This window comes from Pagrus pagrus (genome assembly GCF_965226575.1).
Source record: "Pagrus pagrus genome assembly, chromosome: 6".
Classification (NCBI taxonomy): Eukaryota; Metazoa; Chordata; class Actinopteri; order Spariformes; family Sparidae; genus Pagrus; species Pagrus pagrus.
This window is the reverse complement of record NC_140190.1, coordinates 16883160-16906508: the sequence shown is the minus strand read 5'-3', so window position 1 is coordinate 16906508 and position 23349 is coordinate 16883160. Positions and strand designations below refer to the sequence as shown.

The window sequence follows — 23349 nt, the reverse complement described above, 5'->3', positions numbered from 1 at the left end:
TGGCTTGGAAAAATACAAAAAAAGTAGGACTGTATGTAGTTTTATAGCCTATTTACACACAAAAGTGTACTCACACACTCTGTCACTTTATGTCAAACACACACACACAAACGCAAATAAAACCAGACCAATAACTCTAGTACAGAAATGTCAAAGAGTGTTTTTATGACATAGATTGTCCACCAGAGAGCACTGACAAGTTTAATTTTCCACTCAAGACATATCTGGACCCAATGCTTTAAAGGTGCAATGTGTAATATGTTGTAATAATTTAAATATTTAAAAAAAAAAACTGAACTATTATCAACAGAATGTAAAGAAGGGACTGATCTAGTGAAGTCAGCACGCTAACCAGCTCGCCCCGGCCCATCCTGTCTCATAAGATCACTTTGTACTTCAAGAGGCGATAGTGGTAGTACTTCCTCCTGCAGTCACAGCTGCACGAGGTGTACAAGAGGAGGAGACATAATCTGTCTCAGCTTTTTTAAGTAAAATGTGTCAAGAAAGGAAAATGTTTTCACACCGATTTTCCTTAAAAATCAGAAAATACAGCATACTGAATTTAAGTTCTTTATTGAAAACACATCCTCATACTCGACTGCCAGCGACTCCAAAACGACATAAATCACCGTTCCCAAAACAATATTAAAGTTGTAGCTTACCAGTGAAGAGGCCCACTGGACTTTCATCCTACAGTCCCAGTTTGGTTAGGTTCAGGCCACCTTAATCCACCTTAATTCAAAGCCAAAAGCAGCACCCATGGTTGCTTTAAGTCTTTACTCCAGGCAGGGAACTGTAGTAAAACTGTCCCTCTGAGAGACACAAAGAGAGAGAGGCCATAACACTCCATTAGTCCTGGCAGTGAGGCGAGGAGAGCCGAGGGAAAGAGAAACTCTCTCTGGTTCACTTTATTTGGCCGGTGAAACAGTCGGGACAGCAGAACTCTGTCCTGTTTGGGGAAAGTTACGGTGCTGAACTTTGATACATTAAATTAATACTCTACTGTATGTGTGAACATGAAAACAATGTAGAGACGTGCAAAGTGCGTTCGCTGAGAAAAAGTGTACAAAGAACAAAGAGGACAAAACCAGTTTGGGACTGCACGCTGACAGCAAAGATGATTGTGTTAAGTTGAAAATGAGCTGAACATTGAAACATATGGAACAGTCCTTTAGGGTACTCAGGGTCTTTTTAACAGTTATTTTCCTCCTACCAACGTCTCTCGAGGACACAAGCATGCATTTGCATTTACTGTAAAGACTCGCTAAATTGTTTATTAACCATTGCTGTGTGTGTTTTCAGGAAGCGGCGTGGTACCTGAGGAGGCACAAACAGGAACTGGAGCTCCTTCTGATTGGCAGTAAAACCATGGGTGTGGAATTTACTGAAGGGGTGAGTTAATGGAATACAACATTACCCAGGATCTTCTTCATTTTTCATGTGTAACTACAAACTCAAAGCAGATTCATTGGCAGACCAGGGCCCTTTAATTTTCAGTTTTGCCCTGAAATGAAAAGAGTTTGTGTAATTTAATGGGCAGTTATCCTTAAAGCAGTCCACATGTCTGTGATGCAGAGCAGATCTACTGCTGGGTGTGTAAACCATTAATGTGCCCCTGCTGCCTGGCTGACTCAGAGCAGGGTAACAGGTGTCTGGCACGGCCACCGTGCACTGCTGTCTTCTCAGCCAGCAGCGACATCTGCTGGCAAAATGCTTACAGATTTCCCCCTCGTCTTTGTTGCAGAATTACTGGAGCAGCTCAGGTGGAAGAGACGACTTGAACAGGTAGAGATCTCTGCATCTGTAGAACTTTTAAAGTTTAGTAACGTCACAGTGTAACATCACGTTTCCTCACGAAGAAGTTTGTCTTCTGGTTACTTCAGGGCTCCTCTTCTGTAGCAGCAAATGTTGCATATGCAGACATTTAAAGCGGCTATAATATAGAATGCCGTTTTATTCTATAATTACGTAAATAAATAAAATCAGAAATAATTAAAGATTTGTTCGAAATAGATAAATAAATATGCCTATGACATATAAAAAAGTCTACTAAAAATAAATAGAAGTTGCCCTTTGAAAAATGGTGTTTTTAGAATAGAAACATATTTCTTTCTTTATTGACCTACACTGACTCATTTATATATTTATGTACATGTATTGCTCATGTATTTATTTCATGTATTATTAGATATGAAATTAACATTCTAGTTTTAAAAAAAAATCTTTTTTCATTATTTGTGTCAATTAAACAGCATTTTCTGTATTTTCAACTTGTACTTACTTTATTCTGATATGAAGCGATGGCACAGGCTCTTGACAAAATTATTGTGTATTTATACAGTATGTATTGCAAGATGTATATTTGATAATATTCTACAATGTATTATTGAATACAAGAAATAATGTTTTTTCTCTGTATATTGACAAAGAAATGGTATACCATCTGCAGTTTTTCATATATCATATAAATAATAATTGCTTTATACTTTCTACTAAGTATATTAGGCCTCTCGAGTATATATTTCAAGTAAACATAGCAGTATATATTACCAATGTATTATCAAAATATATTGGCATCTGAACTTGGTCCTTAATATTAAAATGTATTTTTAATATATAACATTATTTTTTTCAATATTTTAGCAAAAAAGCCCTTATAACAAACTAAGTACTCGCTGATCAGCTCCAAACATCAAATGGACACAGATAGCAACCAGCTGGTCAACATAGTGGAGCATTTAAAAGCTGGAGGTTAAAAATAGAGCTAAAAGAGAGTGACTTTTGGTCTTAGATTCAACAGGTGGCCAGAACGCAACTCCATGTCAGTGATAATGTTGCTTTCTATCTGCTGGATGTGTAAATAGGCAACCGCTTGCTAACAAGTTCACCATATCAGCTTAAACTTCATGATAATTTGTCAGTGTTGTTCTGTTGCCTCCAAGTGTAAATGACATGACTAATGACATTCCCTATCATCTCTTCTCCCAGGATTCCCTCTGGTACAGACGGCTGGATGGAGTATGTTCCCATCTCAGAGAAGAAGAACGTCAGTGAGGCAGCTCCACAGCAGCTCAAAGAAGGTAAACCTTCGCTGTAGCCGGAAGTGAAGATGAACTAAATGTTGACCTACTGAGAGAAAGTCTCGCACTGACGTTTAGCAGTTAAATCTCCTCTGGTCACCGTGGTTTGGATGACATGTTGCATTCTTTAAATACTGTCCTGTGATCTGTGTAGGTGGTCCGTTGGTGTATGACAGCGTGCAGCTGGTGCAGAACTCGGAGGCCTTGAATGGGACTCAGCGTGTGCTGCTGGATCATGTCATGTCCGAGGAGGAGTGTTCAGACCTCAGACATCTGGCACATGTGAGGACATTACACAGCATTAATATAATTAAGATTTATGATCATGTTAACCCTAACCCTAACTTAGTTTACTCTTGGCTGTCAGATTTGACTGGAGATGAATGAGTGTTTATTCCAGTAAAGGTCAGTGTGTGAGCCTGTGTTTGAAGAATAATTCTGTGTCCTTTCTTGTCTCCCAGGCGGTCACTATGGCAGGAGACGGTTACAGAGGGAGGATGTCTCCACACACTCCCAATGAGAAGTTTGAAGGAGCAACTGTGCTCAAAACCCTGCAGGTACACTAACCACTGAAACTTTGCTGCATGAATTACAAAGATCACATCTGCCCAAGTAGTTGTTAAGGTTATAAGAAACCTGTGTATTATCTAAGCAAAAATCAGAAAACAGTTGAAGATGTTTTTCTTTTCTCCTCCCTGCAGCACGGCTTCGAGGGCAGAGTGCCAATGAGGAGCGCCCGCCTGTTCTACGATATCAGTGAGCGAGCGAGACGAATTATCGAGTCGTACTTCCTGCTCAACTCCACCCTGCACTTCTCCTACACACACCTGGTGTGCCGGACGGCCATCACAGGTGAGCCGCACACAGAACCATAATGCACCAAGTGCTTCACATAAAAAACACAAAAAACAGGCAGAGATTGTCATCATCACCACTGTTTGACTGGTTTGATATTGAACTTGTCCGTCATACACTGTACTGTTCCATATTGAATCATCATGCAACACGCCACCTGCCATTACCAGCACAAGTGAATTTCCAACCTGTGGTAATAAGATAAAAATAGGGTACAGTCATAAATGGTCACAGTCTAAACAGCCTTCGCACTCCAGCTGAATTTTAAATAAATGTCTATATACTGTGTGTCAGGGTAGTGGTAGATAAAAATTTTTTTAAAAAGACCCAGGAAGAAAAGCCTGTAAACGTACAGAGGATGTTCCCTGCGTTGTTTTATATGAAGGGCTGTGTTGATTTGTATTTATGTGTTTTGTGTGTCGGTTCACAGGCCAGCAGGATCACCGCAATGACCTGAGCCATCCCATCCACGCTGACAACTGTCTGCTGGACCCCGATGCCAACGAGTGCTGGAAGGAACCACCAGCGTATACATACAGAGACTACAGGTACTAGGCTACTGTTGTTAACACACGTAGAATTAATAAACCTGATTTTGTCTGTACTGATCTCCCCTTTACTTTTTTTATAATTTTTTTGCAGTGCGCTGTTATATCTAAATGGAGATTTTGAAGGAGGGGAGTTTATATTCACAGAAATGGATGCCAAAACAGTCACGGTAAGATGGATCTCCTTAATTTAATTAATAAATTGAATACATGATCAGCTTTTGTGCTTATGTGGGATTACACTCTAGGATCAAATATCTGCTTCAACGACGTAGCTGAACTTCAATAAAACAGTAAAGTTTTGGTCCTGCTGATATGAGAAGATAATGGTAAAATGTGAACCTGACCTCTGACCCTGCTGTCTCTTCCGTCCTCTCCAGGCATCAGTGAAGCCCAGGTGTGGGAGGATGGTGGGTTTCTCATCAGGAGGGGAGAATCCACACGGTGTGAAGGCCGTCACCAGCGGGCAGAGGTGTGCTGTCGCTTTGTGGTTCACCTTGGACCCGCTCTTCAGAGAACTGGTAAACTAATGTTTCATTAACTTGAGTCCAAATATTGCTCGAGCTTGAACCATTCTGACCATCCTCCATCTTGTTTCTCTCCCAGGAGAGGTTGCAGGCGGACGAGGTGATCCAGGCGTTGGACACACAGTCCGTGTGGGGTCAGGGCCTCAACATCAACCCTAAAGATGAACTGTAGAAGCAGGAAAACGGCTTCACCCGACCCCATCCCCTTCAATCAAATCCTCCTATGTATTTTAACTATTTATTGAATTGGATCAGAACATTTCTATTTTTGTACTGTTTGAAGTCCAAGAGAAAAAATATTGTCATTTTTGTGTTTTTTTTGTTTAAATGTTTCTCTACACACCAGTACTTGAGTTTACCCTCTCTGTTTTCCCTTCCAGTGAGAGAAAAATATCTGTTTCACTTTGTCGTTTTTTCTGGAACTGGTTAGTTGGCAGAGTTTCATGCTCATATCTGTAATTTCACCGAACTGTGAAGAAGCCAAAGAGAAGAACGGTGGTTTGACTTTTTGTTTGTTTTGCTTTGATTTGCTCTTGTTCTGAACAACAGTTAAGTTCAAAAACACTATGTACAGATATTAAAAATACCTACAGTTCAGCGGTCAGTAGTTATAAAATAATATTAGAGTCAGGCTTCACAAAAGGTACTGCTACATATGCTATTACTAACAACATAATGCTATTCAATAATGTCTTTTTATTTCAGTGCCAGTAATGATTATTTTCAATGTAGGCGGTGCACTGTCTTTTTTTTCTAATTTGGGTATTTTGTTTTTAAACAGCACTCATACAAAGACTTTAAGAAAGAGTTATTATGTTCTAATATGCTGAATACTTAATGATCATGCACTCTGTCCTTCTCTGTGTGTCACTACTTTTGTCCACTCTTCCTCGTTGTTCGTCACCTTTCTGGGCACACAGAGCAGAATACTGGTTTACATGTTCACTGACACGAGAACATGGTTTTTGTGTTCATGGTTTACTTTTTTATTTATGTGTTTTTTAATAATAGCTGCTGTTGTAACTGTCGGCGTTTAAATATGAGCAGCTTTTATTAATAAAAGATGCCAATAGTTCCTGTTTCAAGGAATACTTTTTTTTTTTGGTCTTTTACGTCTTTATATTTTTGTTGATGATACAGGTGATATAGGCCCGAGTCATGCACTGTAAATCCAATGGAAAGAAATATTTTAGAGATAGATTCAAACTGCTAACCAGAAACCTAGTCCTGTTGTTTTATGAGGTTGGCCACTTTTTGTGTTCACTGATATTTAATTCTGAAATGCTGTAGCACACAAAAATGTATGTGTACATGCCTATAAATTAAAAATATATGCCATATCTATATTAAGTTGTGTATTTTTGTTTGATTTATTCATGACACTGCCTCTCAAACAGCCAGGAATATTTACCAGTGATATTTTTTTCTCTCATTGATAATTTCATTCCTTTACAGTTTCATTCATTCAAACAACTTGCTGTAAAATTGAATGTATCCTTTTTTATATCTATGTAAGCAAATACTCTCTGACAAAAGGCATACAGTGGAGCTTAAGTAAAGTAAAGTGCATCTGCCACTACAAAGTAAACGTAAATACAGTAAAAAAAAATCATGTACTCAATACATTTATCACACCTTAAAGGGTAACTCCACCAATTTTACACATCAAAGTGTGTTGACAGGTCTTGGGGAGTGCTACTGTGTATGTTAAGAAGTAGTGTAAAGCTGTTTGTGGCTCCAGATGCATTGTGGGTAATGTAGGCGGCAGGTTTAGATGGAAGAATAATATGTGGAATAAAAAAGGTGATATCTCTGGATCTGCTGTATCCATTTTGACCTTTCGTTTTTAAACTGTCCACAGTGCACCTACATTACCCACAATGCAACTCGGCCATGGAGTGACATCGCTGGAAGCAGTTTATCAGATTACATGCAGCTTCCTCTGAAGCCACAAAAGGCTTTAAACAGTTTTTTTTATTATTTGCAGTAGTACTCCCCAAGACCTGTAAAAACATTTTAATGTGTGAAATTAGTGGAGTTAACTTTTACATTTGGATGGATTATTTACCCAGGTATATTCTGAGTAGAGGTCACTGCGGTAAACTTTTTTTTTTTTTTTACACAGCACAGAAACAGAAACAATAAAACAAATCTCTAGCAACGACTGAACACGGCATAAACCATCTCTTATGCTCATGTATCATCCAGTCTGTGGTGAAATGACTGCATGAGATTTGTAGCATCAAACTAGAATCAAATGTTTATCAATCCATGCTGGATTTGTTTGGTTCAGTAGCGGTACGCCAGCTGTTCGTTGAATCTGAATGGCTTGGATTCATTGACGGAGCACATCAGATCCCTCATGCGTCGCGCACGCCGCTCCTCGAGCACCAACCTGCGGGAGCGCTCTCGAGCCGCCTGCTGCTCCGCTCGCTTCTCCGCCCGTTTCCTTCTTAGCCACCTATAAGCCACATATAAGAGGATATAAAGAACATTAATATATTATCGATGAAAATGTCACACTTGCAACGGAATATAATCGTTTCTCTGCATCATGAGAGACATATTGATGCACTTTCAGAAGTTAGGAAGTTATCTAGCACTTACATTCTTTGTTGCTGCAGGCCTCAAAATGAATGAAAAGCTGAACTCACACTTTGAAGGCATGTTCACACTCCTCGCGGCTGCGTAAGAGGAAACCACTGTCCACCTCGAGCCTCTTCAGCTCCTCCAGCTGCTTCTCTTTCTCCTGCTGCTCCTGTTTCCTCTGCAGCCACTGCTTGAATGACTCCTCCGGGTCGCTGGAGTCTCTCTGCAAGAGAAACGCAGAGATACATCCAGTAATATCGAGGAAACGATGGCAAATGTTTATTATTGCAATGCTTGTTTTTTTAATACCCCCGGCCAGTACTGTTTCTTGCATTTGCTTTTCTTGGAAATTTTTGTAAATGAGGTTTGAATTTCTGTTTATGAATAATACACCATTGTCACTGTGCCAGGTAAAATGATTTATCTCCTTATAAAAACTGCTACAAGCAACTTTTGTTGACTCTGGCGGCTCCTCTGGACAAATGTGGTAGTGTTTCTGCCATCTCATAAACATCTTGATCTGGATAGAACCTACAAGAAAGTCATACCTCTGAATAAACAAAGAGTATAAAAGCCACTGTATAACACCGTCTACACTGTCAACATCTATGCTTTGTTCAGTGTGCCCCCTTGTGGTCTTACCTTAGAATTCATCCTCTCCATCTCCTGCGCTCGGTGGACCCTTTTCTCCTCCTGAAACTGCTCTCTCTTCTTCATCAGCCAGGCCTTAAACGCCAGCTCATTCTCCTGCCTCTTCTGCTCTTCTTCGTCACGTTTCCTCTGCTCTGCCTGGGAAGCAAAAAGTTGATTTAAGTCATTACCAACAAGCCTTATAGTAGAAATGTAAATATAATGCATGCACTTCTTTCCTACCTCTCTGGCCAGCTTCTCCTTCCTCTCCTGGATCCTCTGCAGCACCTCTTTCTGCTGGGGGGAGAGGGTGTAAGTGGCCTGGCAGGGTGTTCCGGTGGCCGACTGCACCCGCCGCCTGCTGCCGTTCCTCTGGCTGCCTCTATGGCTGTGGCTGGCTGAGCTGGGCCTGTTCCTGGGCTGAGCTGGAGGTCTGGGAGCACGGAGGTGATCAACACCTTGCTGGAAGAGGGAGGAGCCGGCACGAGCGCGAGGAGAGGTGGACGACCTGTGGCTCTTAGTGGAGCTTGTAGCCTGCTCCTGAAGACGTGGGGAGGAGCGTGAGAAGTCACTGTAGTTGTGTATAGGAGGGAGAAGCCCTTGACTCTCCAACTCGTTCAGGCTGACCAGATCAAACTTCCCATCCTTCTCTACAAGGACTCTGCCCTCCTTTACCCCCTGCCCTCCCCCACTGCTCTCCCCAGCCCTGCTACGTTCTTCCCGCGGGGAAAGTTTTAGCTCAGAAAGCTTCCCTGACACTTCAATCTCTGCCTCTGAATCCTTCGCAATTGCCTTTCCACCCTCCACCTCACCACTGTTGCCATCCTTCTCAAACTGCAGAGGAGGCACCTCCAGGTCCACCAGCTTCTCTTTAAAATGCAGCCGCCTGCGCCTGCTCATATCCGGAGCCTCCTGGTCCTGCAGTTCTCGATTAGCCTGCTGGATCTTCTCCAGAATGTACTTCTTCTCCTCATCTGTCTGGTCATCCATCCCTGGAGGAGGTGGAACTGCAGGTGATGACTTAGTTGGGCTGTCTCTGTCTGAATCATACTCTAATGGCTCCATAGGCGAAGGCCACCTCTCGTCATCTTCCTCCAACTCCTCAGTTTTGTTGCCTCTCTTCTCCTCCTTGAGGACTTTCCGCTTTGTTTTCATTTTTTGCACTTTCTCGTCCTCCTCCAGTTCTTTGTCAATTTCTGATTCTATGTCCTCATAGTCAGGACCCTGTGGGGTGGAAAGGCAAACACTCTTTAATTAATTAGGCTGGAAGGGAATGAGCCACATCAATACTTGACAGGTAATCGGCGTGCTGGTGTGATAACAGACGTGTGTAAGTGTGTTCATCAATATTGCATCCAGCAGTGGCACAGTGAAAGTATGTCACTTTATGTCAACAGAGTAGGCTTCACATGCAAACAGGAAGATGTGCCAGCACGGGTAACACAACACTACTCACTGTTACACTTTCACAGAGCAGGGTCAGGGACCCATGCAGCACCCAGTCTAAAGTAAGTAGGGCAGCACTCCAAACTTAGTCTCACACAATATGAGAAGGTAAGACAGAAGGTAGGAAGAGGAGGTGCAATCGTTCTTATATAAATTGCACATTGTACAGCAAGGCCTGACTTGCCTGGTCCTCACTCCGGCTTTCCTCACTAATCAGCCAGTCAAGATCCTTCTCAAAGTCGTCCTCATATTCCTCCTGGGTCTTTGTGCAAACCACCTCACTCATAATCTCCACTGGAAGAAGATCAAAGACACATTTCAGACATGATGGTTTCTGCTAGACTGGCAGCAGGAATTTGTTCTGGATATACATGGACCCAAAAGGATGAGTTTTTAGAAAGATCCCTAATGATTTTGGATAGGATGCCACCAAGTGCTTGGGGGGCTTCTTCATACAATCAGCCATCAGACTGCCCGTCAGCACTCAGTACCTCCTAATCCAAGACTCAAATCATGCAACACTTATGGTTAATGACAGATATTGCGCCTGTATATACAAACCTGTATGAGTTTACACTCAAGTGTATGTTTATCTCTATCCGTTTGGTGTATATAGCATTTCTATTATATTGTACTTTTCCTATTTATTGCATATATTTTCATTTTATTTTATATTATATTTCTCTTGGTCAACTCATACCTTGCACTGCTACTTTTTTTCTACTGTACTTTTGCACACACTTTGTTCCCTTTTGCTGATGTGACAAATTGAATTTCTATCAAAATATCAAATGTAAATAAATGTATTAAAGAATTACAATTATTTAGTACAAGACGGGTTCATCTATATCGAATGTGTCGAGTGCTGGCCTGAATAATAAATACCTGGCAGTCACATTAAAGTAAATATTCTGTAGCGAATGAAACACAATTTAATACAATTATATATTAATACAAATGTCTCTGCTGTTAAGTATACTATAATGTGAACATGGGAGCTGGATTAGTGGCTATGCTAGACATCCTATGGTCCGGGCATGTTTACAGACATGCAGTGGGCTACATGGACTACAGTATAGAGTACAGTGTTTATGGGATACCCCATCTAGGTCCATTCAGCCTATTTGGATAATCAAAACAACATTACAAGCAAATTACAAGCAAAATATTCAGATGTATACATTCACTTTAGTTTTTGTGGGGTTTTGAATTATTGTGGCACTAATTACCATCTACAAATTACCACCCTTTCAATTATTACATCACTTCCATTGGATATGTAGGTTACATGTAATTGTACTGTACATGTGTAAGGGATCGGTCATCACCTTCTGGACAGAAATCAGTACTGCAGGTTTCCAGTAAACTATTTTTTCTTTGTTTTTGGCAAAAAAAAATATCCCGTTTGCTTACATGTAGGTTACCTTTGTCGTAGCTATGTTTCTGTTGTGATTTAAAATAAATTTCACTGGCTATAACACAGAGTTTCACATACATAGACTATAATCCTGTTTATTTCTGTACGTCTGCGGGCTGTAAAAATAAACAGGACAGAGACAGAAATAAGAGGGCGAGCTGCAGGACACAGCTGGTGCCTGTGGGAATCGTATTAATAAAAAAAAATGGCTAAATTGGATTAAGTAGCAGTTAAAAGTGAGGAAATATGGTTGTTAGTAAACTCACCACCGGCAGGTTCTTGCGCAGTATTCCTGTTGAGTTAAACGCGGTGAAAGAACACGTGCAGCCCGGTTGTTTCGTGATTATCGCTCCATCTAACTGGCCCACATAGTGCCTGGTAGTCTGCGGAGCAACACCTGTGCACATAATCTGCTTCCTGTCCCTCTACAGCCCTAAAAGCTTTAACACAGCCGTCGTCATAGAGACCGACAACACTCTTTACTACTCGCGCATGCGCACACGGGACAAACGCTCAACACAAATCGCTCCTAAGTAATAAAATCTCCATGAACACACTATAAACAAGGGGACACATCCAAATTGGGCCAAGTACCATTCATGAAACTGAAGAACTGTGACCTTTGAGGAGATTTTAAAAGGTTACTGTAGAAAATAGAACAGCACTATATCTGTGTAATATCATGAGCAGCCAGTTGTTTGGGAGTATGATGCACTAAAGCACACTATCAACTGAAGTAGCTAATAAAGTTCTTGAAGTGAGTTTTGCATTATAACTTAAATTGTGGCGAGCCGATAATAATTATTTATTTTTTAAAAACAGGCAATAGATAAAATTACATTATAAACAAATAACAATACTAAGATGGAAAAATATTTGGAAGACCATTTTAGTCGATATTAAATACAAAATAAATAAATATGTCTAGATGAATACATAAATAAGTGAAAATATAAATATATTAATGACTCAATACAGTTCATAAATAAATAAATAATCATTTTTTGTTTATTTAGTATGCATATTCATTGATGTATTTATTTAAATACTAAATATTGACTTACTAATAATAAGCCATATAATTTAGCCTTGAAGTCTTGAATGCTTTATTTTGAGCCTTTAATCCATATAAAAACAAAAGTTGTGATAAAGTATACAAATCAAACATTTAAAAACATCTACACGGAGTTGGTAATACCAGGATCTTCAAGATTATTTTACAAACAAAAAATAATGTAGGTAAAAGTCTGCTACAACTACATTTTCTACTTCAAGAGTTGCACATTTACAAAAAAAAAATGCATTGCCAAAACAAATGGAAAACGACAATTTAAAAAAATGAAAAATACTTGTGGGATTAAAAACAAGAAAAGTTCATCATGTAACCAACAGAAACACTTGGATTCATTGCTAATGCGAACTCCGAAATACGCATGTGGGAAGTCAATGAACCGAACTTTGTTTTAGGCGCACTGCATTCTGGGTGTTGACGTTTCGCGACAGGACTTCCCTACTCGGAGAGCCCGGCGCCGCGAGCGACGAAGGACGACATTTCCCATGGTGCCTCTGCCACTACCGAGGAACTACACGCCCCTTGACGGTTCAACTTCTTGAAGCACGACTGACAGCACGTAGGCACAACTTCTGATAATATTTTGAGTACGTCTGAACTACAGACGGCCGCGACGCACCGAGGAAAGAGCGGGCGTTTCTCCTACAAATGGCCACCATAGTCTTCTGCTCTGTGAACAAAACGGCTCGGACTACCGTGAGACGTTGCTTGACTTCACATTTAAAGGGGCTTGCTAGTGCAGGGGAGTCGCACTTGCCGTTATCCTCCACTCACAGCTCGTCACTGGCTTTGCTTCCGGGAACGAGATGGCTTTCCAGAGGCTCCAGCGTACGGTTCATGTCCCAAGGGACCGCAGGAAGAGCCTCAGCCGGGCGAACCAGGAGGGGAGCCCTGGCGCTCAGTGGAGCCGCAGCGGTGACAGCAGCGGCGGCGGTAGCTGGGTTTTTAGCCAACGCTAACCACTTCCAGCGTGCGGAGATGGCAACGAAGGTTTTAAGAGCTCCTGAGGAGAAGGAGCCAGAGGGGGATATCTCGGAGAGATGTCGGGGGTTCATGTCTCCTCCGGTGACCGACATCGCTGTGCTACAGAAGACGAAAGGGGAGATGCGGACGAGGATGGAGATGTTGATCATGGAGACGCAGGCCGAGTTCTGCAGAGCCTTGGAGGAGGTGGACGGTGGGACGTTCAAGGTGGACCAGTGGAAGAGGAAGGAAGGTGAGGGGATGCTCACCTGGTATCACACAAGAGCTCAGAGTGGAGCAGAACAGATCCATGTATATCCTGAGTGTCGTTTATGAGATTCTCAAAGTCAGAACCACCAACCTCTTTTGATTTATTTCTTTATCGACTGTGTGTGTGTGTCAGGTGGTGGAGGAATCAGCTGTGTGATGCAAGATGGAAAGGTGTTTGAGAAGGCAGGGGTCAGTGTGTCAGTGGTGTCTGGATACCTGACCGAGGAGGCCGCCAAGCAGATGAGGAGCAGAGGGAAAGTCCTCAAAGGGAAAGATGGTACGTTCTTGTAACTTGATATTTGTGTGCAGGCTTAGACCTTGATACAGCTTTTGACCAGAGCTGTGGTAACCTTCGTTCTGTGTCATGTGTAATGGTGAAGTGTTGTGCTTTTCTCCCAGGTAAGCTGCCATTTTGTGCCATGGGTGTGAGCTCCGTTATCCACCCCAAGAACCCCCACATCCCCACAGTGCACTTCAACTACAGATACTTTGAGATCGAAGAGGAAGATGGTGAGTGTGAGACGTCAGCCGCTGTGTCTTGGTATCAGTGACACTATTGAGTACATGAATGAATGATAACCCTTGTTTCCTTCTTCCTTGTCTCTGTGTTTGTGTTTCAGGCTCGAAGCAGTGGTGGTTTGGTGGAGGCACAGATCTGACTCCAGTTTATATTAATAAGGAAGACGCTTTCCACTTCCACAACACCCTGAAGGGGGCCTGTGACAAGCACCACTCACAGTACTACACCGACTTTAAGAAATGGTACAGTTTTTGGCTGAAGATGTGTGTGTGTGCGCGCCTCAGCACGTACTCATCTGTAAGCCTGATTTCTGTGTATCAGTGTGTGTGGATTACAATGGGTGTATCCTCTCTGTCAGATGATGATAAGAGGAAGTCTCTTCCTAAAATCTGCAGTTGCCGAAAAACCGTTGAGCCAGCAAATGACCACTGGGGATATGAAAGGGGTGGGTGTGGTGTATCTGATGTGGCTTGTCCTCAGCTAAGTTAGTTAAGTTTGTGTGAATTTAAAGTTCGATTTTAAAGGAAAGGTTAGGCTTTTGGGGTAAATAAATAAGAGTTGGACAAGAACATTGATACCACTCTTAGTTCTCTCAGCTTTTTACTTACAAGCAGGCAGGCTAGCTGTGCCCCCTGCTTCCAGTGTTTATGTTAAGCTAAGCTAACTATCTCCCGGTTCAGCTTTTCTTTAACATTTAATCTGTAATTTAAATTCCTTTATAAACAGTTACTGCAAATCTTTTCCCCAGACTTGTTTCAGTTCATTTTTTCATAACTGCAGCTGTATTTTTTTATTCAGATCTGCTGAATATTGTCAAGTCCATCTCTGGTTTTAAAAAAGAAAAGAAAAGAAAAAGTCTGTTGGTTGATGGATTTGGTTCCACTTGCACAGTTCCACAGTTAAATCTATAGCCGGACATTATAACTGATTGCTTTTCTTATACAATTCTTCTAATTTCTAGGTGTGACAGATACTTCTACATCCGGCACAGAGGAGAGACTCGTGGTATAGGAGGGATCTTCTTCGATGACCTCGAATCCCCGAGCCAGGAGGAGGCATTCAGCTTTGTCAAGAGCTGCGCCCGCACTGTGGTGCCCTGTTACCTGCCCATCGTATACAGACACCTCAACGATGCCTTTACTGATGAGGAGAAGGACTGGCAGCAAGTACGACGAGGAAGGTGAGTAAAATATGCACTGAAGAATAATTGATTGTTGATAATGTTGTTAAAATCAGGAATTTATTATTTAAAAAAGGCCAAAAGCCACAATTTGACTCCATACAAACCATTACTTTTCAGCCAAATCAACTATGACTTTGTGTAACTCACAGAAAAAAAGGCTGTTGGTACAAGCCTGCTTTTGTCCAGCTATTTCTGTTGGCATTTTCCTTCCCCTTCTGCTAACTGCATGTTAGCATTCAAAGTCCCCGTCGCTCCATAAAAAAAGTAACAACAACCTCGGAGCAAGCAACCTGCATGCTGAAAATGGCGAATTCTGACCGATGATAGTGTTATAAGGCAGGGATCTTGGTTCGTTTGCAGGAAGGGCTAAAAAGAAGTGTGGAGATACCTGACCTGAGATCAATGACTTAATCTGCTATTGATAAAATTACTCATTAAACTTGCTTATCTCAGGTGATCCATCACAGTCAACATTTTGTTTCCTTAATTTTGTAAAAGGTAAAATAGAAAAAGACTGGAACACCAATTGATGATATGTACAAAAAAGCAGATCCTGGCAGAGAGCTCTGCCCCAGCAGGGAGTCTTGTAATGCAGTGAGAGACTACAACACAGAGAATCAGCTAAAGAGTGAGTTTATGAATGGGAATAAGTGTAATGGTGGGATAGAAACTCAGGCAGGGATTGGATGGGGGAGATAAAGGAGGAGAAAGAGACTGGACTGGAGTGAATGGACCCTGCTCAGTTTCAGCAATGAACTTCAATTAACTTTTACTTCATTTGCATTATAGTTGTGTGGTTTTGCAGCCAAAAGCACAGATTAACTGTCTTATAGGTAAGTGCGTGCATTTGTCGATCATGGAAAACAAACATTAAACAAAGGACTTTGTGAAGTTTGTTGTTCTTGGCATTAAAATGTCCATGCACTCCAAAAGACTGTTCTGCTCACAAGCACAAAATGCAACAATTACTTTTATGAGAAAATAAAGATGATGGATTGTTCCCTGTGCTGGATAAGATCTATATCTCAAGAGTGATTTCAGTGAAGTTTATTATTGATTTGAATTGTCATACAAAAAGTTGTTTTGGCTTAGATTAAGGCACAGAAGATCTTAACAGTGTCAACTGAATGTATCACAAAACAGTAAATTGTGTGTGTTTGATTTGTAGATATGTGGAGTTCAACCTGGTGTATGACAGGGGAGTGAAGTTTGGCTTGGCCACACCTGGCTCCAGAATTGAGAGTATTCTCATGTCTCTCCCCCTCACTGCCAGGTAACATAACACTAGTTCAGAACAGTGGTATCCCTGCTCTTGTATGACAGTAATGAGCGGTCCCTGTTGCTCAGTAACAAACTCACCCTTCCTCCTCAGGTGGGAGTACATGCACGAGCCTGCCAAAGGTACACGGGAGGCCGAGATGCTGGATGCGTTGCGAAACCCCAAGGAGTGGGTGTGACGGCGGTGTTCACAGGTTTACATGTCAATGAGGACAAAAGTGTTTGAACAGATCAGCAGCATTTAACACCGTCCCTACCAAAATAATATGAAACTGCATTGCACTTGTCTGAAGAGTTTTTTAATCGCCGTTGGTACTTTTCTCTCTTTCCTGTTTGCTTTGTTTTGTCAAATCTGCCTTTTAGCACTTAATCACACTCTGATTATATTACTACTCATAATGAGACATTGTTTTATAAACTTCAGCTTTGTGCCATTGTTTCCTGCTTGGTAAACCAAAGAGTGACCAAATAATGTAACTTAACGTGTGTCCCAGCTTTTAGGTCATCTCACACTGATCATGTGCTCCTTTTTTAAGACATGTCAAACACTGGCTGTGTCTTTTTTTGTTTCCATGTCTGGGCTAAATGTGGCTTGCTCTACTTGAAGCTGTCAGCGCTCTGCTCTCCTCTACTCTTCTTAAACAAAGCACTGAGAGGGAAAATCAGGACAAACTGAGCCACAGGATGTATGCGTGTGCCACCACTGGTATCAAATGTTAATACATCTGCTTTCTGATGATTCAGTGCATCTGCTCTCAATTGTAGCTAAATAATGAGAATGACTGACCCCTCCTGAGCCTTGTTTACGTTGGTTTGTCATTCATTTTTGGTTAATGAGTCACTTACTGGTTTGTTAGAACAGCAGGAGTGATACTGGGATTTCCACAGAGAGGATAAACGTGAGTCACAGACCAGGTGGCTCATTTAAGAAAGGTTTGTAAAACAAAAGGCCATGTAAAAATAGTTTATAATTAAAATAAATTGTTTGTTCTACCTTGGGTCCTTTTTTCACTGTGAATCACTGTTATTGTTTGTTTCTGCACATTTGTTGATACTCAAATCCAAGACCCCATTTTAATTACTTCATTCTCAATTTCTTGTGCATCATTTTACACATTCATCAGTAATTTACCTTTGAAGAGACTGTGCAAAGCTCAACAATGTATCAAACGTTTGTAAAATGATGAAACATTGGGTCCAGTAGGGTAGCAATTAACAATATAAATTAAAGTTTAAACACTCAGAAAACACAAAATTAAACGTTCACCCTCTCCCTATCACTTTCATGAGATACTGAATTAAATGGCAACATGGTGCATTTTTGATGTTTTATTACAAATCAATTCAAGCTTCTGCACATATCAAGGATTTATAACAAGTTCCCTTGCATTTAATGTTATATAACATTTTGCTGGATAAGGCATTGTAAAAAAAGGGCTCTGCAAGTGACAATAGACACCTGACCTAACCAAAATGGCTACCCTCACCAGCACAACTCAGTTGAAGGTCATAGCAAGTGCTGAGGTTCACAGGTCAACTCACAAAAAAGTAGAGTAATAATAGTCAGTGCTCAGAGTCTGTGAGGTGTAGACAGGAAATGTGACATTTAGCAGAATCTGTGAACATTAGACAGATATATTTGGTTTTTAGTGTATGCAGCAACATTGCATATAGAGAGTATGAGCACTTTTATCTCCAGAGGATTACAGTGGCATTGTGATGGCCGAGAGTGAGGCGGAACACGTTAAACCAGACCAGTCCTAGTTTCCATCAAACAGCTCATTTTGAGCTTTAACACAAAGTGCCTTCATTAATTCACGACTTACTGTATAATAGTTACACTAGAATCAATGCATTCACCACATTCCTATGCAGTAAAAAACAATCTCACTGTAACTTACTTTCACACATACAGACTCTACATATTTATATACAGGTACATAACACATGCTAAACATGAACTCTGTCCATAGTGACGTTAAATACAGAATCTCCCCCCTCTGATAATTTTGCCCAAAGTTTCTGTTTCTATTGCTTTCTGTCCCACATTTCTGTGCAAGTCACCCCACAACTTACATTTATGGCGTAGCTGCAAACCTATTTGAAGAATCATCAGTGTACTTTTAGTGAAAGTGGCACAGCAGACAACACTGTAGTCATATCCAACACGGTTAAATTTGCTCCAGGGGAAAGGTTAGGGAAGTATTTTCACAGTTAAAGCGGGCTCTGAGCAACTGTCAACACCCCAGAGGTGGACCTGGGCCAGCGAAGCGCTGACCATCAACAAACAGTGCAGAGCCAGATCCAACCTCAGGCGTACAGACCAAGCTGCATGCATTACCAAAATATACGCACACATATGTCGCATGTACACAAAACACATTTCCCTGTAAAATTTAAAACACATTAAATCTAAACATTCAAAAGTGTAGACCGAAGGTGGACCGATGCATTCATTTGGCAACTTCACTATTTAAACCTGCATTAAGTGATCATTTTGATCAATAATTAATCAAATTGGTGATTGTAATGTGACATGTTGTGCTGAACCCACTGTGAATCAACAGGACAGCAGCTCTGTGTTGAGTAATTGTTTTGGTTCTGTAGTCTGATCATTTACTAAATGTTTGGCGCTCCCTTTTGATGATGATTAGCTTGATTTTAAGTTTGTTATTATTTCTGCCCTCTGGTGGTCAAAATTTGGTGGTCTTCCACAAATGCTGTTTCTGAATCTTGCAAAGCAAACTTTTTTTGCAATAGTGGCAACAGTAAATTCCTATTTTGACAACACATATGTAAAATTAAAATCAGTATTAAAATAGATGCGAAATATCCACTATTAACAATTTAAAAAATTGGCATTACCCTTTCAATAAAGCATCGGTCCAACTCCATGTACACTTTAAGAATAGTTGTCCTTCATTATGGCAGTCAGAACCCTTCTTTTTTTATGCTACATGCATCATTTGCTATGCCTGCTGACTGAAATGATTTGCTACAGTGTGACAGCATAGATGCAACTCCAGGAGAATCACCAGAGGTGTTCGTTGGTTTTGGTATTGCAATATCATTTGCTCCTTCCTGCTACCACTTCACCTCGGTGATGAAAGGTTAGTGCAAATTTTAACAGTGCTGGCTCTGGCAAAGATTGCATTAGTCCATTGACCAGACAGTTAATAGTGTTTCTGTGTGTTGAAGGGGAAAGGCTGGTGATACCACAACAGTGACACTGCTAAATGATAACATGGTCTTAGTGTAGGTTAGGGGTTTTGTTGGATTGGTAGTGAGAGACAGGTTTACTTCCCATGGCCACCGTTGGCACTAATAGAGCTGGTGTTGACTATATCCTCATACTGCGGAGGAGGCTCCGTCTCTATTTGGACGTCTGCATGGCCCACAGCCTCCTCATAAGACGGTGGAGGGTCTCCAGCACTTCCTCTTCCTGATGTGAGCTCTGAGCCTGGATAAGCTGGGCTGCTGTGGACGCTGAGTTCTGATTGGTCACCATGGTGGTAATCCCTCCCCCAATGGTCCATAGAGACCACTGACAGGACGTGGTCGTGATGCGAGTGTCCCATGCTGGGGCTGCGCTGCGAGCGTTTGCGGGAATGGCAGCGCCACACAGTGATGGCGACGACCGCAATGATGAGCACGACCAGCAGCAATGGCACGATCAAGTAGAGAGAGTGGACTCCTCCTACCACCGTCTCCAACCCTCCAGATGGACTGCTCTCCCGCACGTATTCCTCCCAGAATCGTCTCTGCAGCCAATCAGAAGACAGACACACGTTGTCAAACTCAGATCAAAACCATTTACATCATGATAACACTCCGCTACATTCATGCAGGCTGTAGTGTCAACATGGTGCCACGAAACTGTTCCCAAAACACAGGGTCACAGGACACATGGTCTCCACTGTATGAATACTTTTATCTGGATTAGTTCAACACAAAGGGAGCGGACAATAACACCCCGAACAAAAGGCGACCACATGATTGTGCACGTCCATCTGCGTGACTTTGCTCTCTGGCCTCTCACAATAGTTTTACAAATACGGCCTCCTTCTGTGGCATACACTCGGCTGTTCTTCCTGCTGATAATCATCACTTCCTGAAAAAACACCCACATTCCACAAGCGACCACTCTCAGCGTAGGATTTCATTACTGGACACATGAACCCTACGAAATAGCACTTTAAAGGGATATGTTGGATGTTTTTACGTAGTGCAGCTGGCTCGGCCTGCTCAGTAGTAGTAATATTGATTTGTGGATTTTAACTCCAGCTGGGTTTCATGTGTCCTGACATTTCCAGTGAGCCAGCTACAGGTCAAAGAAGAATTGTGAGAATAAGCAGCAGAAAAATAATAAAAATGTTACGTTTTTGTAAGACCCTGAGGATACCTGTGTGTTTTTGCTTGTTATTTTTGCTTAAACGAACCAAGGTAAATTTCTGTCTGACTAGTCACATCTGGCTGGTAAATCTCTGAACAAAAGGACCTCCTGCTGGAGCTAATATTCCTGTACAGACATTACAACTGGTGAGTAACTTAAACAACCTAATACTTAAGGAAATAACTATCCCTTCATGTGGTTGGCCAGATGTAGCCATATGCAAGTGTTTTCATGTGTTCTACTTCTCCATTCCTGTATGAATTTAGCTTTGAAGAAAGGAGGAACTGCAGGTCTGACGTGACTCATCTCCTCACCGTCTTCTCGTCGTTCTCGAAAGCCTCGCGGGCCTCCTCATAGGTGCAGATCTCCTCGCGGCACTCCCGCTGAATGTTACCTTGCTTCATTTCCTCCAGCAAGGAGTTGGCCCTGCGCAGTCGACGCAGCACCGAGTGGGCCGCGTCCGCCGGCAGGAACACTGACAGACGGGCGATAGGAGGACGATTTGAGGGGGGGGGGGAGATAAACACAAGGGCAGAGAAGAGGAAAGCATGTTAGATTGAGAGATGTGTGAGAGAAAAAAGAGCAAGAATAAAGATAACAAGTGGAGACAAGAGAATGAGAGTGAAAAGGAGGAAAGTAATGGTGAGTCAGAAAGCGGAACAGCATGGTGGAGGAAGCAAAGGGGGAGAAATATAAGCAAAGAGAGAGTATTGAAAGAGACACGATTGAGGCAGAAGGAGGAGGAAGAGGACAGAGATGCCAAAAAAAAGTGAGAGGGAGAGAGGTGGGGACTGAAACAAAGGCCGTAGAGCAGAGCTGAGCGCTGCCCAGTGCCCACATTTCTGCATAAAAACAAAAGCTCCTTTGATTTAGGCATCCATCCCTGGGCCACATAAGAGAAACTGGAGGAATGAACTTAGAGAAGACAGAGTGCTCCTCTGTTTCACACATCCAGAATAAGAACATAAACTCTCAAACAGAGGCTGCACACAAGTTGCCACAACATGCCCTGGGAATGTCTGATGTGCTTCCAAATTAACAAGTTATGGCGTCTGTGTGACTCATGAATTCAGGGACGTGATCGGCACAAGATTTCAAAACAAACAAAAAAAAGGGGGGGGTCAAAATGTTTTCTTAGGAAAGAATAGGAATTGTGTGCTTAACTAGAGAAAAAAACCTGTATAGTCACATTCCAACGACAAGACAAACACTAATGAAATTCAACACAGTGGAAAAGAAAAAAAAGGACAATTGGAGGAGAGTTTCTGATGGAAAGTCGTTAAGATATGAGTTTCTGTGCCTGTGGGCTAAATGTATAAGTAAACTTACCACTCCCCATGATTCCTGCGAGTCTGTTTGGGGTGCTTTATCTGTGAGAAAACCAAACACACACACATTAACATACAGCTTTGAACCTGCTGATACATGATATACGAGTCAGGCAATAATTAACAAAGACTCCCTTTTAAAACTGCACATATTCCTTTGTTTCTCTCTTTACATAAACAGTCATTGAAGGAATCCCTCTAACCCTACACAGCAACACTGTCCTTCAACTTGTGACAGACTGAAAAAGGAGGTGGTGACATATTTTATGGGCATGTGATCATCTAATACAGAGCAGAACATCTAACATTAGCCAACAAATCTGGCTTGAGGGAAATTCCTTTTAGAAAAAAAGTAGATTTGAAAAAGGAAACTAGTGGCACAGTAATATGAAGCATCACGCCTCTTTGTCAAAAATGCTGCTGGGGAAAATAAGCCTTCAATGTTGTGACTCAATGGATGGATAATAGTTTCAACAGCCACGCGTTAAAGGGCGTTGTTGTGAAGACATCCTTGACCGGAGTGACAGTGACCAATGGCGGCTGCTGGCCACTGTTACACATGGAGGTGTTACGGGAATCCTGCTCGTAGCTACCCGAATTAGATTATCAGCAGCGGAAACATCCCAAACAAAGCGCCGCCGCCCCGTTATACAAATCCCACGAGAGGCCGGATAAAGACTGAAAGCTACAGCGGTGTTAGCTAGGCTTCACCACGGCTACTAAAGGTCTCTTCTCGTCCGTGTGAGCGGCGTTGGTTAGCGCCTCTGTATTGACAAGCGGGGATGATTTGTGGGATCAGTGCTCCTTTAGCGACGGATGCGAATTAACGAGCGACACATGATTCAAATAACCAGACACAAAGGAAGGGGTAGAAGAAGCTCGGCTAAATGTCGAAGGCTGTTACTTATCTCTGGTCGCATAAATATAAACTTTAACAGTTCAGCTCACCTCTTTTCGTCCCCAAAATGCGCATAAACGGTCCCTGGTCTTCTCTGCTGCCCCTGAGTGTTGCTATGCTCGCCGCGCATGCGCACAGCTGTGTTTGCGAGCAGCGGCCCTATGAACTGCCCGGAGTTAAAGGGACAGTCCACAGACAAACACGGGTTATACTGGCCACAATCAATACAAACAGTCATTGATGGGTTAAATTTTAACAGGGTGGGGTGGCCGGATGGGGGCATCCTAACCCTGACCCTAGCACACACTAATCCTAGGGCAATTCTTGATATTATAACCACAATTATGATTTT

General features: G+C 41.9%; 4 protein-coding genes across 4 annotated transcripts in view; 2 read left to right on the top strand and 2 right to left on the bottom strand.

Annotated features, from left to right (window-relative positions):
• p3h2 (prolyl 3-hydroxylase 2) overlaps nt 1–6356 on the top strand; it is a 63518-nt gene extending 57162 nt beyond the window's left edge. Inside the window, exons 6-15 of the mRNA XM_084355948.1 lie at nt 1303–1392; nt 1745–1785; nt 2989–3080; nt 3235–3362; nt 3542–3637; nt 3782–3932; nt 4366–4483; nt 4578–4653; nt 4864–5004; nt 5090–6356. Coding sequence (XP_084212074.1) covers nt 1303–1392; nt 1745–1785; nt 2989–3080; nt 3235–3362; nt 3542–3637; nt 3782–3932; nt 4366–4483; nt 4578–4653; nt 4864–5004; nt 5090–5182 — 1026 coding nt within the window. The 3' untranslated portion in view covers nt 5183–6356. The remainder of the gene's footprint in view (nt 1–1302; nt 1393–1744; nt 1786–2988; nt 3081–3234; nt 3363–3541; nt 3638–3781; nt 3933–4365; nt 4484–4577; nt 4654–4863; nt 5005–5089) is intronic.
• An 896-nt stretch (nt 6357–7252) lies between these two features.
• Nucleotides 7253–11556, bottom strand: ccdc181 (coiled-coil domain containing 181). Its single transcript, XM_084355949.1, has 6 exons — nt 11359–11556; nt 9860–9969; nt 8473–9453; nt 8242–8388; nt 7665–7822; nt 7253–7471 (listed from the first exon to the last, which is right to left on the bottom strand). Exons 2-6 carry the CDS (start codon nt 9959–9961, stop codon nt 7300–7302), a joined length of 1560 nt encoding a protein of 519 aa, XP_084212075.1. The 5' UTR covers nt 9962–9969; nt 11359–11556; the 3' UTR covers nt 7253–7299.
• A 1009-nt stretch (nt 11557–12565) lies between these two features.
• Nucleotides 12566–17371, top strand: cpox (coproporphyrinogen oxidase). Its single transcript, XM_084354366.1, has 7 exons — nt 12566–13380; nt 13531–13674; nt 13797–13907; nt 14018–14159; nt 14879–15097; nt 16269–16373; nt 16473–17371. The coding sequence occupies exons 1-7, from the start codon at nt 12813–12815 to the stop codon at nt 16555–16557; spliced, it is 1374 nt and encodes a 457-aa protein (XP_084210492.1). The 5' UTR covers nt 12566–12812; the 3' UTR covers nt 16558–17371.
• A 321-nt stretch (nt 17372–17692) lies between these two features.
• Nucleotides 17693–23125, bottom strand: prrg1 (proline rich Gla (G-carboxyglutamic acid) 1). The gene is made up of 4 exons (XM_084354367.1): nt 23048–23125; nt 22101–22141; nt 21086–21246; nt 17693–20139 (listed from the first exon to the last, which is right to left on the bottom strand). The coding sequence occupies exons 2-4, from the start codon at nt 22108–22110 to the stop codon at nt 19675–19677; spliced, it is 636 nt and encodes a 211-aa protein (XP_084210493.1). The 5' UTR covers nt 22111–22141; nt 23048–23125; the 3' UTR covers nt 17693–19674.
• Between the last annotated feature and the right edge of the window lie 224 nt (nt 23126–23349).

Coding starts and splice junctions, on each gene's coding strand:
- ccdc181 (XM_084355949.1), bottom strand. CDS start 9,961: ATGAGTGAGGTGGTTTGCACAAAGACCCAGGAGGAATATGAGGACGAC. Junction 7,823..8,241: donor TGGAGAGGATGAATTCTAAG/GTAAGACCACAA, acceptor TTTCTCTTGCAG/AGAGACTCCAGCGACCCGGA. Junction 7,472..7,664: donor TGTGAACATGCCTTCAAAGT/GTGAGTTCAGCT, acceptor TGTGGCTTATAG/GTGGCTAAGAAGGAAACGGG.
- cpox (XM_084354366.1), top strand. CDS start 12,813: ATGGCCACCATAGTCTTCTGCTCTGTGAACAAAACGGCTCGGACTACC. Junction 13,908..14,017: donor TGAGATCGAAGAGGAAGATG/GTGAGTGTGAGA, acceptor TTTGTGTTTCAG/GCTCGAAGCAGTGGTGGTTT. Junction 14,160..14,878: donor TACACCGACTTTAAGAAATG/GTACAGTTTTTG, acceptor TCTAATTTCTAG/GTGTGACAGATACTTCTACA.
- prrg1 (XM_084354367.1), bottom strand. Junction 20,140..21,085: donor TCGAGAACGACGAGAAGACG/GTGAGGAGATGA, acceptor GATTGGCTGCAG/AGACGATTCTGGGAGGAATA.